Below are 15,752 nucleotides of genomic sequence, written 5' to 3'. Positions count from 1 at the left end.
ACCAGGAAACACTGAAGCTTGTATACTCACCATCACTGAGCCCTGTTCTGAACAACCTCAGCAAGTCTGAATGACCTACATACAGAAGCATGGCGAAGAATTATTTGCAGAGCTTTGGCACCACTGTTCCCCTCCACCTCAGCATAGTACTTGCTAAGCTACCAAAGCAATTATAACTGTTGTTTCCTGTTATACAAAACAAGCATAATCTGTATGTTTTGATACTTACAGTGTGATAGCGTCATAAGATTAACTCAGTGTTTCAGTGTTTTCTGCAACTCAGACTCAGATTCCCAGCCTGATAGTGTCACAAATGAGCAAATGTAAGATGAAGGGTACCTACTAAATAAAAAGAGGAAAGTTGATAAATGTCTTTCTGTGAGTCACTCTCTTGCAATGACCATGTCACAGTTTCTGTTGAGTCACAGCTGACAAAGTTATTGATGGTACTGAATGTTCTCTGAATCCCATTCCAGAAATAAAGCTATTAAATAAGTCTACAATTTTAGTGAATGTTTGATGAAAGGCAGCTACCCAGTGCATTGGATATAGAAGACAGTAAGCAGTATAGCCAAACAAGAAGAAAGTTTTTCTTCACAAATGGAGGTTCCTTCACTTCAAATCCACATACCCATGCAAAGTAACTTTGTAGTCCACATATTAAGGAAACCCTATTAGAATGGAATCTTTAAGGTCACATTCTTGTATATAATTTCCTTCTACAGTCCATAAGCTTTATGGTACTTTGATGAATTTAAGGTTCATGGAGACAGGAACGTAGCACCTCTGTTATGGCTTCATGCTTCTGCTTTCACTTTATGATTCCTGGTGGGAAAAAAAACCTTTGGCATGGAAATAATAATAAGGAGCTTCTGCTTATGGTCTAACATTAGAAAGAAAAAAAAACTTCACAGAGAAGCTAACAATTCTTCAGTAGTCAGGGTAATTATTACCAACAATTCATAACATACCACAACTAGCACAGCAAAACTCCCACTCCAACAGTATTTAACTTTGTTTATTGAGGCCAACCAAAATCTTTTCTCATATAAAAGCCTGAAGGGGAAATTACCAACAAATTCTGGCACACAATTACATTCTTTTCAAATACACTATTATACATCATGAGATTCCTGAAACTAAAGAACTTTCCACAAAACTCAGATCACATTATTCTAAGAGATTTTAAGGGGGAAAAAAAGAAAAAGAAAAAAGCGGTAGTACAATTAACCTTTATGCTATTTGAGGCTGAAAGTGCCCAGTCTTTGATAAAACGGGTTCTTCTAAAGTGTTTACAATCATGTCACAGTTAAAAAATGTTACTGTTCTACCATGTAGCTTTCTTTCTTAGTTCCTCAGTCTCCGAGAATGAGTAAAGGCTACCTAAAAGACTCCAGAAAGTTATAAAATCAGTTTCTACATACAAAACTGCTATAGCTTTACTGTCCTATTATTTTTGGGCCTTTCAGAGCTGAGTCAAGTGGATAGTCCTCTTCTGGAATACCTAGAATTCTCCTCCATATGCAGTGAGTCATTTATGAAATATTTAAGGTTTATTCCAGTCCTTACATCTGTCTTTAGCCTCAAAGTCTAAGTGTCTTAAGACACACTAAGACTTAGACTAAGCCTCTGGCCAGCATAACTTCGGAGGAAATTCTAAATCAATAGAAAAAGGCAGCAGGAATGTCCCTTTCACTACAAGATCCCTGGAATGCAAATCAGACACTGTGCTGTATAAAAATGGTGTCTGTTCAAACTGCTAATAGGATAGCATAAAGGTTTAACAGAAGAGGCATAATAGTATTCACAACAGAACCAAATGAATGGATTAAAATTTTGCAGTCTTCTTTAATACCTAGGACTGCCCTCTATTTTTTACATGTAATTTTTTGATGACTATTTTTCATAAGCGTGTCAACCAGGTTTTTGCAAAGTGCTCCTAACAATACTTCGTGGAACTTAAACTACGTAACAATTGTTTCACAAGATTCCATAATTTACTTCTCTAAGCTACAGGCTAGAAGCAAAAAGTATAAAAATAAAATGGAACTGAAAATAAGGCATGATAAACTTCTGATTGCACTCTCTCACTACCAGTTTTGAAACACCGATGAAGTTTTAATGATTTTCAGCATACAGCATTTTATAACGCATCTTGCTCTCTTAGCCATTTTCATTCACTTCCAGTAATGAGCAGGGTCACCTGGGTGATTTAAAAAACAAACAATTGTGAGGAGACAAGACACATGAACATCAACACTGAAACAATTTTAGAAGTTATAGCCTGATGCAGTGTAAGATTTAGTGATCTGTATTACACAGGTGATTAAACTACCACAATGACGCGTTCTGGGTTTAGTGATCCATGTTTTAATTATCCAAATCAGTACTTATGTTTTGACCCTTATATTCCGCAAGTCTTAATGCAAGCACTAAGTTTTCCAGCATCTGCTGCTCTCTGTTAGGATTGGTTATCAGATAGTTTTTAGATTTAATTTTCAAATGCTTATAAAAATAAATATGATTATATACAATAAGAAGGCTAAGAATGAGATACAGTTTCTGTATCAGTAAAATCTAGAATGATGATTATGAGAAATACACTAACAAGATACTAGTCAGTATTATTCAAAAGAAAAATAGTCCAAAAGAGTGGATTTTCCAACATGGTAAATATTAAGGCCACAGTTTTCTGTGTAAATACAAAATTTTGTTCACATACAACACCACTGACTTTACTGTTTGAATTATCATCATCAGTGATTCAACATGATCTTAGGAAAATCTGCACACTGTATCAAATTTCAAATCTTGCTCTTAACATTTTGCCTCTATCTTTGGATATCCCCTTTTTTGCTGCCTTTTTTTTTTTTTTGAGAAGAGGAATGGGATACCAAACTTTCATTTCTCTTTCATCATATACCTCCCGTACAAGAAGACATGTTATTATATAACTTCATGCACTGAAAATGCTGAAGTCAAAACTGAAGATACTGCAATTCCAAAGCACATAAATAGCTGAAACCCCATCAGTTCCATAAACATCCACTTGAGCCAACTCCATTCAAAGCTTGCTAAAAATCTAAGAAAAGCATGAAATTGTTGAAGATTATATAGGCTGAGATGAAGATCAGTAAAGAGATAAACACAGTTCTAAGTGTGTCACCCATTTTCTATGTAACATAAAGTTCTGTTGACACTTTCTTGCTCTAGTACAATTTTTATACTTCATGATTTAAAATGGGATTTCTACATAACTGCCTAATATTTTTAGCTTTAAGATAATAATTAAGTACCTCTGATTATTTTTAGCTGAATGGGTATGCAAATAAAGTCATATGAACGTTGTTGTAATCTCTAGAACAGTTTCTTAATAAACACAATTAATGACTTGAAGAGGGGCTTTTGTAGTACCAATTTGGTCCTATGGTGCTGCTAAAAATTGCATGTGCTCTCTTATTTTACGTTTTTTTTAGTATTATTTATATAACTCCATTTAAAATTAATTAATTTTATAACTAAACACACACATCAATTAAATGAAATCACAAAGTGAAATACAGCAACTTTTAAGAAATAATTCTGAAGGTGTTTAAATTAGAAGTCTGGACAGGAAAGAAGACTTAGTTCTCCTAAGTAAGTTTACTGAAGTAAGGATGATAGATTCTTTCTCTCCTCAGCAGTGATGTGGTTCCCTGTGGTTCTCAGTCAGCTGAGATACACAAACAAAGGTACTTAACTAGAAGTGCCAAAACTAAGAACAATTTTTTGCTTTATTTTACAGGAAGGTGATTTTGGTTCATTGGTAGCTGATGTTAACATCAGTAATATGTTTCAAAGTTTTCAATGGGTTTCAGTAACAATGGTGTAACCTTTAAAATAAAGATATAATCCACAATTAAGACACAAACTGCTGTGAATTAACATGAACCACAATTCAGCAGGGATATTCATGGTAAGCAAACTCTTGTAATACACATGTCTATACTAAAAATATGCAAACCTTATAGTTTAAGTCTTAAAGCTTATAATCAGGAATATCTAACAATGTAAAAACACTTCAGACTGTGTCAAATGGACAAAACAGTGCCAAATGGACAACACAATATAGCTATACTGGATGCTATTTTGCTTCAGCTGGTGCCTTTAACTTCAGTTTTAGTGATTCTGGTCTCATAGCAAGCTTAGACCTAATGTAACAAGTGATTAACAAGCTGAATAGCCTCAGCTTTGAGTTATTTCCTCCACAATCACATGGTTCAGTTATTCTGTAAAGTCCATGAAAAGATGCTGTCATAAACAAAAAATATCTCAATAGTAACTATCCCATCATCTCAGTTTGCTACCTGTACACTTGTATCCCTCACCAAGAAGGAACACGGAATCTTCTCCTCCGATCTGGATGGCCTGATCTATACTCTCTACCTGGAGGGAAGAGAGGATTTAAATGTTTTTAATTAACATTAAAGCAAGAACATGAGAGCTTATTCAGATAGTCTGCAAGAAAATATTTATATTTATATAAATATTGAAAAAAGAATATGTCCCTTTCCAGTTCATGTATAGTTATGGCTATATTTTTAGATGTTGGAGCATAGTCCATGGTGGCATTGCTCTTAAAGCTCTTGGCCCACTGCAACTGCTAAATCGGGATAGTGAATCATACAGGTCATACACTGTGGTTGGTAGATAAGACCACGTGAATTCAGTAAAGGAAAATATACTATTTAGAATCAGACGTAAGCTGTATTAACATTTTCATACTGGTTTAAGTGTGCCTGTGTACAACGCTGCTTCAGTTACAGATTTCTATAAGCAAAGCAGTACTCAAACTCAAAATGAAATCTTTTTTCAGCACCAAAGGTCTGTCAAGTCCCACATACTTTCCAGTTCTATCAACATCTTGTTAACCAGAAATATTTTTGAACACAGAATATGCAGCGTAAGTGTGGAAGCCTTGATTAAATACATAGAATCATAGAATAGATTGAGTTGGAAGGGACCTTCAAAGATCATCTAGTCCAAACCCCTGCAATCAGCAGGGACATCCTTCAAATAGATAAGGTTGCCCAGAACCACATCCAGCCTGGCCTTGAATCTCTTGAGGGATGGTGCATCCACCACCTCTCTGGGCAACCTCTGTCAGAATTTGACCACTCTCATTGTAAAAATTTTGTCTTCACACCCAGTCTGAATTTCCCCTCTTTCATTTTAAAACCATCACCCCTGACCCTATTGCAAAAGGACCATCTTTCTTATAAGCCCCTTGAATGTAGAAAACTTGCTACAAACTCAGATCCTTCAGTATAGTTGTATTATGCTCAGTTACATGGCTTACAGTGTGTTAAGACTGAAATGAATGTAGGCTTTTGATGCAATTACATTCCATGAAGAAATGGGACTCCGGATAATTCTCTTTTTTCTTGAACAAACAAGTTTCTCTTCAGTGAGACATACCTCCAACAATTCTATTTTTCCCATATCTTACCTCATATCTTTCCTTGACGGTCATCTTTCCCTTTCCCTGAAAAGCTGCTTTTAATTTCCCATAAGAGCTTTTCTCCTAAGACCTTGTTTTCCAAGAAACATAAACCACTTCTTTAAAAGCTGTATTTTCTAACTTGAATAGTTAAGAAACAAAAGCTGCATATTTTCCTAAAATTATTATCTGTAACTTCTAGCTCTCTGACAGCTCTTACTCATTATGTCTTCATCCCTCCCCTCGGTCCATCGTACAAAGATTTCTGATGCTTGCCTTATCAGTGGCAGAAAATCTATATTCTTGCCAATACCTTTCACTATTCTAATACATTAGGGTATCCTTAATTTCAACTATTCATGCAGCTGTTACAACTAGTCCCGTAGACACTCTCTCCCCTATCCCCTTCCCTTACATTCAGCTCACTTTTCAGACAGGTTTTCAAATACTAGTATGAGAACCATTGTCCAAATCACTGAAATTTTAAAATACAGCTATAGAGTAGGTAAGACAATGCACAGATAAGATTATACTTACTTTTTTTTTCCCCCTCTCTTTTTTATGTTGATTTAGATCTAGAGGGTAATTTATATGCTATGACAAACACTCTAGGTGTTTATCTGCTGGACTGTTGAAGAGTGGCAAAGATGCATAATACCCAATATCACAATTCCCACTGTTGTTAGTGCTCAGTTTATTTTCAGCTATTTGTAGAATGAGGTAACAATGTGATTCAAAATAATGTATTAGTGATGTCAACTTCTAATTAATGAAGTTTCAACTACCAATAGGCTGTATGGCATATAATGTGGTGTTTCAACCATGAAATTAGAATCTGTGAAGTCATGGTTTGCTATAGACGTCTAGGCTACCTTGGGGAAGGCTTTGAAACTCAAAGATTATGAAGTGCTGAAACGCAGTTTCATATCTCAGTAACAGAAGCCTAACCTTAAATTTAAATTGGATGCCTAAGATTGTCTAACAAGCATCAGAAAAGGACAGACACTCAGAATAGGATATACAACAACCAACATGCTAAATAGGAAGTCTTCCAAATTAACAAACATGAAATACTAAGTGAAAATCTACCTCCCTGTGAGGCTTAGATGTTCTGTGACATTTGTGACACACATACAAGAAATTTACAAAAAGAACTTAAAATAAATAAATAAATAAATATTTAAAACCACCTCATTCTCCCCAAACCAGAAAAATCCCACAGCTGAACTCTGTTCTCTCAAAATACAGGTAGAGGATGAGATGTTAATTACAACAAATCAGTGTTTAGTATTCACCATAAAATGAGGAAAGCCTATGCTCAATTCTTGTCCTGCCTAAGCAGAATCAGAACATCATTTCAGAGAAATATCAGTGCTTCTTAGCTTTATGCTTTCTGGGTGGAGGCACTCTTTCTTCCACTGTTAAAGCTGAGACCCTGTCACAGAATCCTTAAATATTAACAGATAAGAGAGAGTAAAGGGTGCGTAATGGTTAGGTATGCTCCTGACACAGAAGATATGGGTCCCATCCTTTAATTTTTACTGCTTTTAATCCAATGATTTATGTATCCTATGCAACAGCAGGAACCATAACAATATACCACGAGAATGTACATAAAGGATGGGATAGATAAGTAATTTTGCTAGGAAATTTTATCACATAATCTATCATGGAACATAAAATCACTACTTTTTCATTCTTTGTTCTCTCTCTTTAGTGAGACACATACATACAGCACAGAAAAAGCTACATAATGAAGCAATTCATTGCTTCATAAGTGACTCATTGCAACTGCTGTCTTAATATTAGCAAACTCAGGAAAAAAAGTTTGTCAAAGTGTGTCATCTTGGCAGATCAGCTTAAAAGCAGCTCTAAAACATCGCAGGGCTCTTTTGTAAGGACAGATACATTTTCCCAATAAATCTATGTTAATTATAACAGAAGCAATTTGACTACACTTATGGGATCACATTTTAAGAGTATCCTGAGGGTAGTATATAGGTTTAGTGCAGAAGAAGCCAAGATATTTTAATAATGCTACTGAAACACATTCATAACACTGTTCAGCACAGTTACTGTGGAACATGCTTTGAGAAATACATGTAGTTATAACATCTCTGGAGCTGGTCAGAAATGACCTAACCCCTGAACAGCAGGCTTCTTCAGAAGAACATGATAACAATGACCAGTTTTGTTTCTGCTCATGGTTAACATACATACTCTGTATTTTAGCTTTACATTTTACATACATGACCAGACTTTTTCTGTGAATCAAATGATAGTATCTCTCAAGACTATGACAGTGGCAGCTGAAACATTAAAGACTTTACTGGATTTATTTATTATTTATCTTTCTTTAGTTATATCATAAATCTCTGAAAACTTCACTTGCAAACACAGAAGAAATTTAGGCTCTACAAACTTCACAAAATATTTGATCTTTGTTAGACATTTCTCTTTCTTTTGTTTATTTTTGTTAATATATGCGCATATGTTTTCATTCATAATAATGAGAAAAAAAAAACTGAATTATGTCAGCTCCACAGTGTTACCCACAGTGATGCTCCACTGAAATGATTGTACTGTTCAAGAAGTGAGATTGGTGGATAACTTAAGATTAATGCCAAGATAAGATAGGACTTGCATTTGCACTGCTTAGGCAATGATCTGGAAGTTGAGATCCTGATCTAGAAAACCACTCAAGAATGTTTTTATGTGAATAACCACATGCTTCATACATGAAGTATGAACTATGATCTGCAGCTAAAGACTTCAGACAGACATTTCCATGCAGCTGTACCAATTTGCTTTACAACTATTATGATTTTAAATACAATTCAGCTGAGACCAAGCATGGAAAGTCTAAATACATAAGTTTTTTTTTTTTTTCCGGAACACTGAGTAGAAGATGACTCCAGATTATAATGCTACACTCTTCCTCACCTTGCATAGTTAGTTTTTGCTAATGGCAGTACACAACTACAGCTGATACAAGTTTTGTTACAGATTGCTGTAGCCACAGGATAACTGCATACATACAAACTCAATCTGCATACAGACACAGCTGTCACAGTGTTGACAGAGACAATTCTAAATACACACATGTGCACACATCTTTTTTACCTTGTGGTTGAGGATTCCTCCCCAGGAACCCCCTCATCTGGTTATGATATGGAGGAACAAAAGAACTTCTGTGTGTTTGTTGGAACCTGGGATTAAATTCTCTTTGCCGTGTTCCTGAAAAACAGTATTTACTAAGCAACTCTAACTCTAAGATTAAAGGAAGAAAAAGCATATTCTTTTTTGGGAAACAACATTTCTTACTTTTATGCCAAAATACTTATGCACAATTACAATTTCTCCAAACTAAAGTCAGACTAATAAGCATGGGTCTGCCTTTCCATCTATGCACATCATGATTACAAGCTGTTAACAAGTGTATTTGGAAACCAGATCAAAATTTTATGACACAGATTTGGAGACTGCAGTCATTATAACAAACAGAAATCTCTGTCCAAATTGGAATCACAAATCATAACTAAAAAGGTTAAGTACAGCTCTCAAGCAATAGCAGATGCTAACAAGGTCTGGTATCATAAATTACCAACAGATACCCTTAGTTTTGGATGTCCAGCACCAGTATGGTGTAGTACCACAGCAGAAGTATTACTGACATGTAATGCAAAGTACTGAACTAACAAAAAATCACTCTTGTTTAATTTGCTCAAGGAATTTTGAAGGGGTAATTTTTATCTTCACAGACACAACTGATCAGGTATTAAGCAGGTAATAAACATAACAGCAGCATAAGCACTGTGATTCAGTATGAATTATGAATCTAGTATGAATCCCTAACATTCAGACTGATCAGTGAATGGTGCTAAAAACCTTTCAGATGTTTTTTACCCCTAAAAGTCAGGCAGATCAAGTGGGAGAAACAAATGCCTTTAGTAAACTGAGCCATAAAGTTGACGGGGCGGGGGGGAGCAAAGGAAAAAAAAATGGCATTGTCCAGGCTGCCCAAAGCCTGTATCAGTGAGTCCAATAAAGAGTATTCTCTCTTCAGTGCCTCACTTGGACCTTCAACTATCAACATTAAAATAGCTTCCCCGAGGGAAAGAAGAAAAAAAATTCTGAGTCGTCTAATTCCTTCTATAAAATAACTTTAGTAACTGAGTAAATAGCAGTGATGTTTCAGTCAGTGAAAGGTATTTTATTTAGTGCATATATCTCACTACCTGTGTAGCTAGATGGAAATACTATTCTATCCAAACTCGGGTAATCCAAATTACATAAATTCCTGAAACCGTGAAGTATCTTCCCAGATCTCTCCTTTCGTTTCTTGGAGAAAGATCTTACAATTTACTTGGCTTGATGGGCTGCCCATGTAAATGTTGCTGATGTTGAAAGATAATTGAGCTTATCAATATATTGACTTATTGAGAAAGTCAACACAATGCTAACCTGTGATAAATCCATCCCCTCTTGGTCTGCTGTATATTGTTCTTTTCTTTGCCATGCAAGCCTTGCAAATGAAAGACCTCAGATTCTCGAAGGGTGTATACAAAGATTCCTGCAGACAAGAGGGTTAAAAATCAGTGATTGTGCTGCTTTTCTCTCTTCAGGTGTAGCAGAAATAAATCACATATACCACAACTTAGCCACACTCATGTATATATGAAAGTGGTAGATCTGGTTCACATTTCTTTCAGGAAACAAAGTTCAAATATTTCGTGTTAAAAGTGGATTTTTGGAGAGATGAGTAGAGGACAAAGCATATCATTTACACTGACCCCATCAGGTAATTTGCTTATAATTTAAAAAAATTGATCATGAACATATTCATTACTGAGAAGCACAATAAGAAGGCTAACAAAGTGATAACATCATTGCCTCACTGCTTTATGAGACTATTATATCCAATTTTCTGTGTGGATAAACAAACTAATATGATTACTGTTATGAAAAACAGAGAACTAGATAAGATGAGCTTAGCATTTTTTTTTAAAAAGCAAGATGGTTCTATTTTTGATTCTTATCAGAAGCTTCCCATTTTTTATCTTTAATAGCTACTAGGCTACAAAGAGCTCTGCTACGCAAAAACTGGTCCACACATATATGAACTGCATATAATTTATACATTTTCTTCTTTTGGTACAAGAATCTGCAGGAAGTAAATCCTAAAATGTTCACAATTTCTGGTATGCATGTAAATGTTTAACCAAGATTGTATTTCTACTGCAATTTTCATAAAGCTATTAAAGGAATTTAAACCCATCATAATCCAAACAATGATGCTGACATTTCCCTGAAGTAATGTAACTATCCAGACCATAGAGAAGGGACCTTAGGAGTTAGGAGACAAGCACCAAACGCCAAAAGGAGTAATTTCTTCCTATCCTGTTACTTTTCTAAAATAAAAAAATCATACGTAGAATATCTGTTTTCTGAAAACAATGCTGTCACTACCATCAGATTAGATTTATGGTGCTCAAGGGCAGATTGTTAACACAGAAGTGCTGAAAGATCTTGGCTTCCAGCAGTACATTAAGCTCTGCCAGAAACTCAGTACCAGCTGAACTTTTAATAATAGGAAAAACCAATCACATATGCTTGTTGCCTTGCCAGTGTCCCCAGCTAAACTGGCATCTCTTGGCAATTCTCCCCCAAACAGTTTCTTGTCTCAAACTGATAAGCCGGAAAGCTATTTTATTGGTCTGGGAGCTATCTCTGCCATATATGTACCATAAAATTGTACCTAAAAAAGAAAAAGTTATTTAAGCTACTCTAAAAATTCACAGGGCTAGGCTGTTCTTCCCCACAACAGAACAGTTTATCTGGGGTTTGTTTAAACTAGGGTATCAGGCTTTTCAAAACCCTAACGTAGATATTTTAGTTGATCAAGAAAATTTCCAACTCTATTCTAGAGATCTAAGCACCTTCCTTCCTTTAACCTGATCATATGAAGATTTTCAAATGCTGGCTAAAACGTATTACCTAACACATTTAAAAACACCTCTCAGGGAATATAAATTTTCTACAGATATAGGTACATATTGTAAAAGTTATTCACTAATCTAAATTCTACCCAAATGGAAAAGAATTATCAGGTTCATATAGATCTATACAGGTTCATATTTTCCCATTTATTCTTTGGACAGTCTACTGCACTGCAAAAGTCTTACATGAAAAACTGGAGGAAGCACTGGCCCAATTCAAAATCTACTGAAATCAAATGACCAATTAATGGGAGCCACAGGATCTGGGTAGAGGCTATAGTCCTAATCATATGATTGATTACATATGGAAAATATTATCCTCCTCCTCCTCCACACTGAAAACACATACATTCCACCCACCCACACATGTCCCACTCATCATTGCAGATCCAGATGGTATGTAACTGGACACAAAATTAGAAAACTAATTGTACAACTAGTATTGAATGCATGAGATTAAAATCATTGAAAACTGAAAACTGCTGTGTCTGTAATCACTTTTATTTATTTTATCCTCAAGTGATATATGTAACAGCAGGTAAAAACACTTCAAAGATAAAATTTTCAAAAGTAACTAAATGATACAGGTTTTTCAGGACCACACTGAAAAGAGTTACAGTAATCAAAGGTCTTAAGAGCTATCTACACAGATCAGTACAGATCTACCCAAGCATCTCTCCACATACTCTGTGCCACTGGGGCATGAGCCAGGTCTCGTCCAAGGCTTCACTAGCATATTCCTGCCACCCTGCCCACAGTCTAGCAGACCCTACCTCTGAGCCTGGACATGATGCCACCCTAACACACTACTTGTGGCCCCTACCCAGACTCTGCTGATATGTCTCTGGCCTGGACTGGGAAGATATGTTTTAAATAATACTGGTTTTATGGTAATATAGCATGCAAATTGTACAAATATCTAGCCTGTGGAAAGCAGGATTGAGAACTAAGTCAGTACTTGGAGGTACAAGAAGGTACCTGGTGAGATTCTGAAAAAATACCTAGATATCTACTTTCCTCCAATTTCCAGTTCCTCTTTGAATTCACCAAACCTTCGATTAAAACTTTAGGCTCCTTAACGACACTCCTAAACACTTTAACAATTATACCCAGTATATTTACTGAAAGACATTCTTAGTATGTTGCCTAAAATCTTAAAGGAAAAAGATCTCTTTAATATCTTACTGAGAAAACTATTACAGGAATTATAATATTTTGAAATATGACAACCATTTTGACACTTCCTTATATTATTTTTCTGAGCAACAGAAACAAAAATAAAGGCAAATTTATAACTTCCTTCATAGTCTCAGTATTTCTATCTTCTTAGTTGTTTTTGTTGGTGGAGAGGACGAAAAAGGAATAAGGAAGAGAGGAAAAATACAAAGAAAATGGACCAGTGTAAACAAGGATATTAAAACAATAAACGAACAGGGACAGGTACATTTATCAAAGAATACAGAACTGTCTAAGAGGATGCGATTACTCACATTGCCTTCCAAAAGCTCCTCCAAAGAGCAACTTCTATGTGACTGCTGGTATTTTTCTTGGAAAAGTTTTCCATCAAACACCTGCCAAGGCATCAAATCATCCATTCTAAATGGAAAGCCACAGGCACTATTGGCCATCAGCAAAGTTGAAAGGCCGCGAACAATGACAGCACCAAGATGCACACCTCTGGAATCCACTTGCGCAAGCTGTGCACAGAAAAGAAAACAAACCAAAAAAGGGAGACCTCACAAATCAGGAAATCTAAGCAAACCTACCACCACATATACCCATGCAAGCAGCAGAGCAAAGATAAACAGTCCCAAAGTTGTGACAATGATGGTCCTCTACTGAACAGTAGAATTCATCAAAGGATTCTGTATCTAGGTTTATTCAATAAAATGGAAGTGAAGTTCTTTTTAATAAATACAGCATCTCATCCAAGTTTTTAAGACAGAAACAGTCAGAATGAAAATGGAAAGACAAATAAAGAGCTATTCTCCATAGCATTTCTGAAGAACTAGCAGTTCCCCCCCACGAATTCTGCTAGTAGGAGGTAAAACATGAACTGGGAGTATAAAATGGTGTGTACAGTGATCCACTTGACCTTCCAAAGTTTGACCAGCCAGGAAATGTTACAGCACTTAGAGATCATTTAAATTATGAGATTTGACAGAACAAAGTTTGTTGTGCATAGGCTTTTGTTTTTAAACACTCTAAAATTTCCTCTGACTGTAGTCTAAAAGTCAAATTATTTCACTTCAACATGGATGTCTCCAGAAATACTGGAATGGTGTGATGACATCCAGAAAATACAAAATGTGCAGCTCAACAACACAAAACTCATGGCAAAAATAAACCTGGTGGGTGAATTTAACATCCTGCTGTGGCAGAGTACAGCAAACTATAAAAGCCTTGAATTCAATATGGGGAAAACCATGATTTTAAGTATTGTGTAAACTGTACAAAGCTCCTCAGTAGGGAATGCCTCTTCCATAGTTTGTACTGAAGCAGTCTGTCAAAACCAGGAGGGATTCATAACAGTGTGGCCATCAATACTGTCATCTGTGGCTATTGTTGCACCCTTACAGTACAGTTTTCCTTACAGTATAAATTATATTAGGAATGGAACAGCATTGAAAATAGTCTGGAACAGAAAGGACAAAAAATGTGGCTCAAGTTTGTCTTAGTCCTAACTCCTGGAGCGCTGTGAAGTATCTGCTTGAAATGCAATGGAAAGGGTTGGCCCATTACTAACAAAACCAACATCTTATATCTTGAAAGACCCCCCAAAAGACTTAAAGGTATGCACATATAGCACCAGTGCCCTACTTAAAAAAATGGCAAGTAATAGCAGACAACAGGAAATGTAGTAACAGATCAGAACATCTTCCCTAAGGCCCACATAAAATCACGAAATCTTTGTTACCATCATGAAGCTACAAAGCTTGCACCAAAAGAGACAAACAATAAACTATTTGGAGAATATAGCTAGACCCTGGTAAAGGATTTAGGTTTTCTGTATTATTAAGCAATGAGCTGAAGTCCATTGTATAATCTGACTATGTGAAACTGTGATAGGGCTCCCACTAATCACATGTAAGGGGCAGTAGGGTTCTCTTAAGGTGACTTGAAGATATGAGGTGTACCTCCACTGGCTGTTTTTTCCACTGTGCAAAAGCAAAGAGGACCTAGAGATGACAATGCAGGCAAAAGATACCAGGAAGGGTGGTCCAGAGCCCTCTGGGAAGAACTTCTGCTTCTAGTGACTCCTGAAAAGGCATCAAGCTGGCCACCAGGGCACTGACCCAACACAACACTCAATACTTGAAGTCCACCCAATACAGATAACTGAGGACAACCACTGACATCCAGATAAATGCAGACAGTATAAGCTAATTTGTGCATCCATTTAGAATATGAAAGGCCCATTCCTTTTCTGACTGTGACACTTTGTACTTGAGTAAAAGAGACCTTCTTCTCCCCACCCTTTAAAACAAAAGTATTTTCAGTATGGGATCAGGCTATTGAGTTTCAGGAAGTTATTGTCTCCAGATGTAAGCTATCATTTTGCTGGCTGACACTAGTAACTACATGCACACTCACAACTCTCTTGCTCTGGCAAGCAAAGCAGGTCTTCTTTGAAAACCATTTAGCAATGCTGAAAGGTACTTGAAAGAGGAATGTGGTTTAAGTGAGCCAATATAACTGGTAGACTGCAAGAGTGAACACAGCCAGTTATATCATGTTGCATCTGAGAGATTCTTACATTACACTGGCCAGATTGTTTCTGATCAAACCTTAAGACCTGCTAAGGAAATGAGTCCACATCATTACAAGCTTTAAAAATGGAATCTGATTGGTTTGTGATCACCCAGTGAAACTTTACAAGCTGGAAGTGCAAAGAGAAAGAACTGCTGGGAATCCTCAGAATTCCTCCCCCCCTTTTTTTTTTTTGTAAACTAATCCAGCTAGGGAATTCTCTCAGAATTTATGCATCCTGGTCTTGTTCACAATGCAACAATAAACTGAACTTTAAATAACTTCAATAAAATAGAGAATTTTGACAAGCAGTACAGCTTTCCTCTTAAGCTACAAGGAAAATGGATGTCAAGCTACAATTAGCAATAGAGGCCAGCAACAGCAGTGCACCAACACTGAATCAAACTTGATCCAATTTATATCAATATGATTTATACCACCAATAGCCTCTTTGTTATAGATCAGTACAAAACTAGACTGAAATTCCCTGTCAAACAAACCAGCATCTTCCGTCACTGAATTAT

At 36.1% G+C, this 15,752-nt stretch overlaps 1 protein-coding gene across 5 annotated transcripts in view; it reads right to left on the bottom strand.

Annotated features, from left to right (window-relative positions):
* Positions 1 to 991: 991 nt before the first annotated feature.
* Positions 992 to 15,752, bottom strand: part of FAM120B (family with sequence similarity 120 member B) — a 51,848-nt gene continuing 37,087 nt past the window's right edge. For 3 of the 5 annotated variants that reach the window (XM_031048546.2, XM_031048548.2, XM_031048547.2), the window contains exons 7-11: positions 12,969 to 13,175; positions 9,944 to 10,052; positions 8,603 to 8,716; positions 4,347 to 4,425; positions 992 to 2,203 (exon numbers count right to left, since the gene is read on the bottom strand). In XM_031048546.2, the coding sequence (XP_030904406.2) occupies positions 4,364 to 4,425; positions 8,603 to 8,716; positions 9,944 to 10,052; positions 12,969 to 13,175 (492 nt within the window). In that variant the 3' untranslated portion in view covers positions 992 to 2,203; positions 4,347 to 4,363. The remainder of the gene's footprint in view (positions 2,204 to 4,346; positions 4,426 to 8,602; positions 8,717 to 9,943; positions 10,053 to 12,968; positions 13,176 to 15,752) is intronic. The other 2 variants (XM_031048549.2, XM_031048550.2) reach the window with 2 other exon arrangements.

This window comes from Melopsittacus undulatus, chromosome 3 (assembly GCF_012275295.1).
Source record: "Melopsittacus undulatus isolate bMelUnd1 chromosome 3, bMelUnd1.mat.Z, whole genome shotgun sequence".
Lineage (NCBI taxonomy): Eukaryota > Metazoa > Chordata > Aves > Psittaciformes > Psittaculidae > Melopsittacus > Melopsittacus undulatus.
The sequence above is the reverse complement of the archived record's forward strand: the minus strand, read 5'-3'. Positions and strand labels throughout refer to the sequence as shown.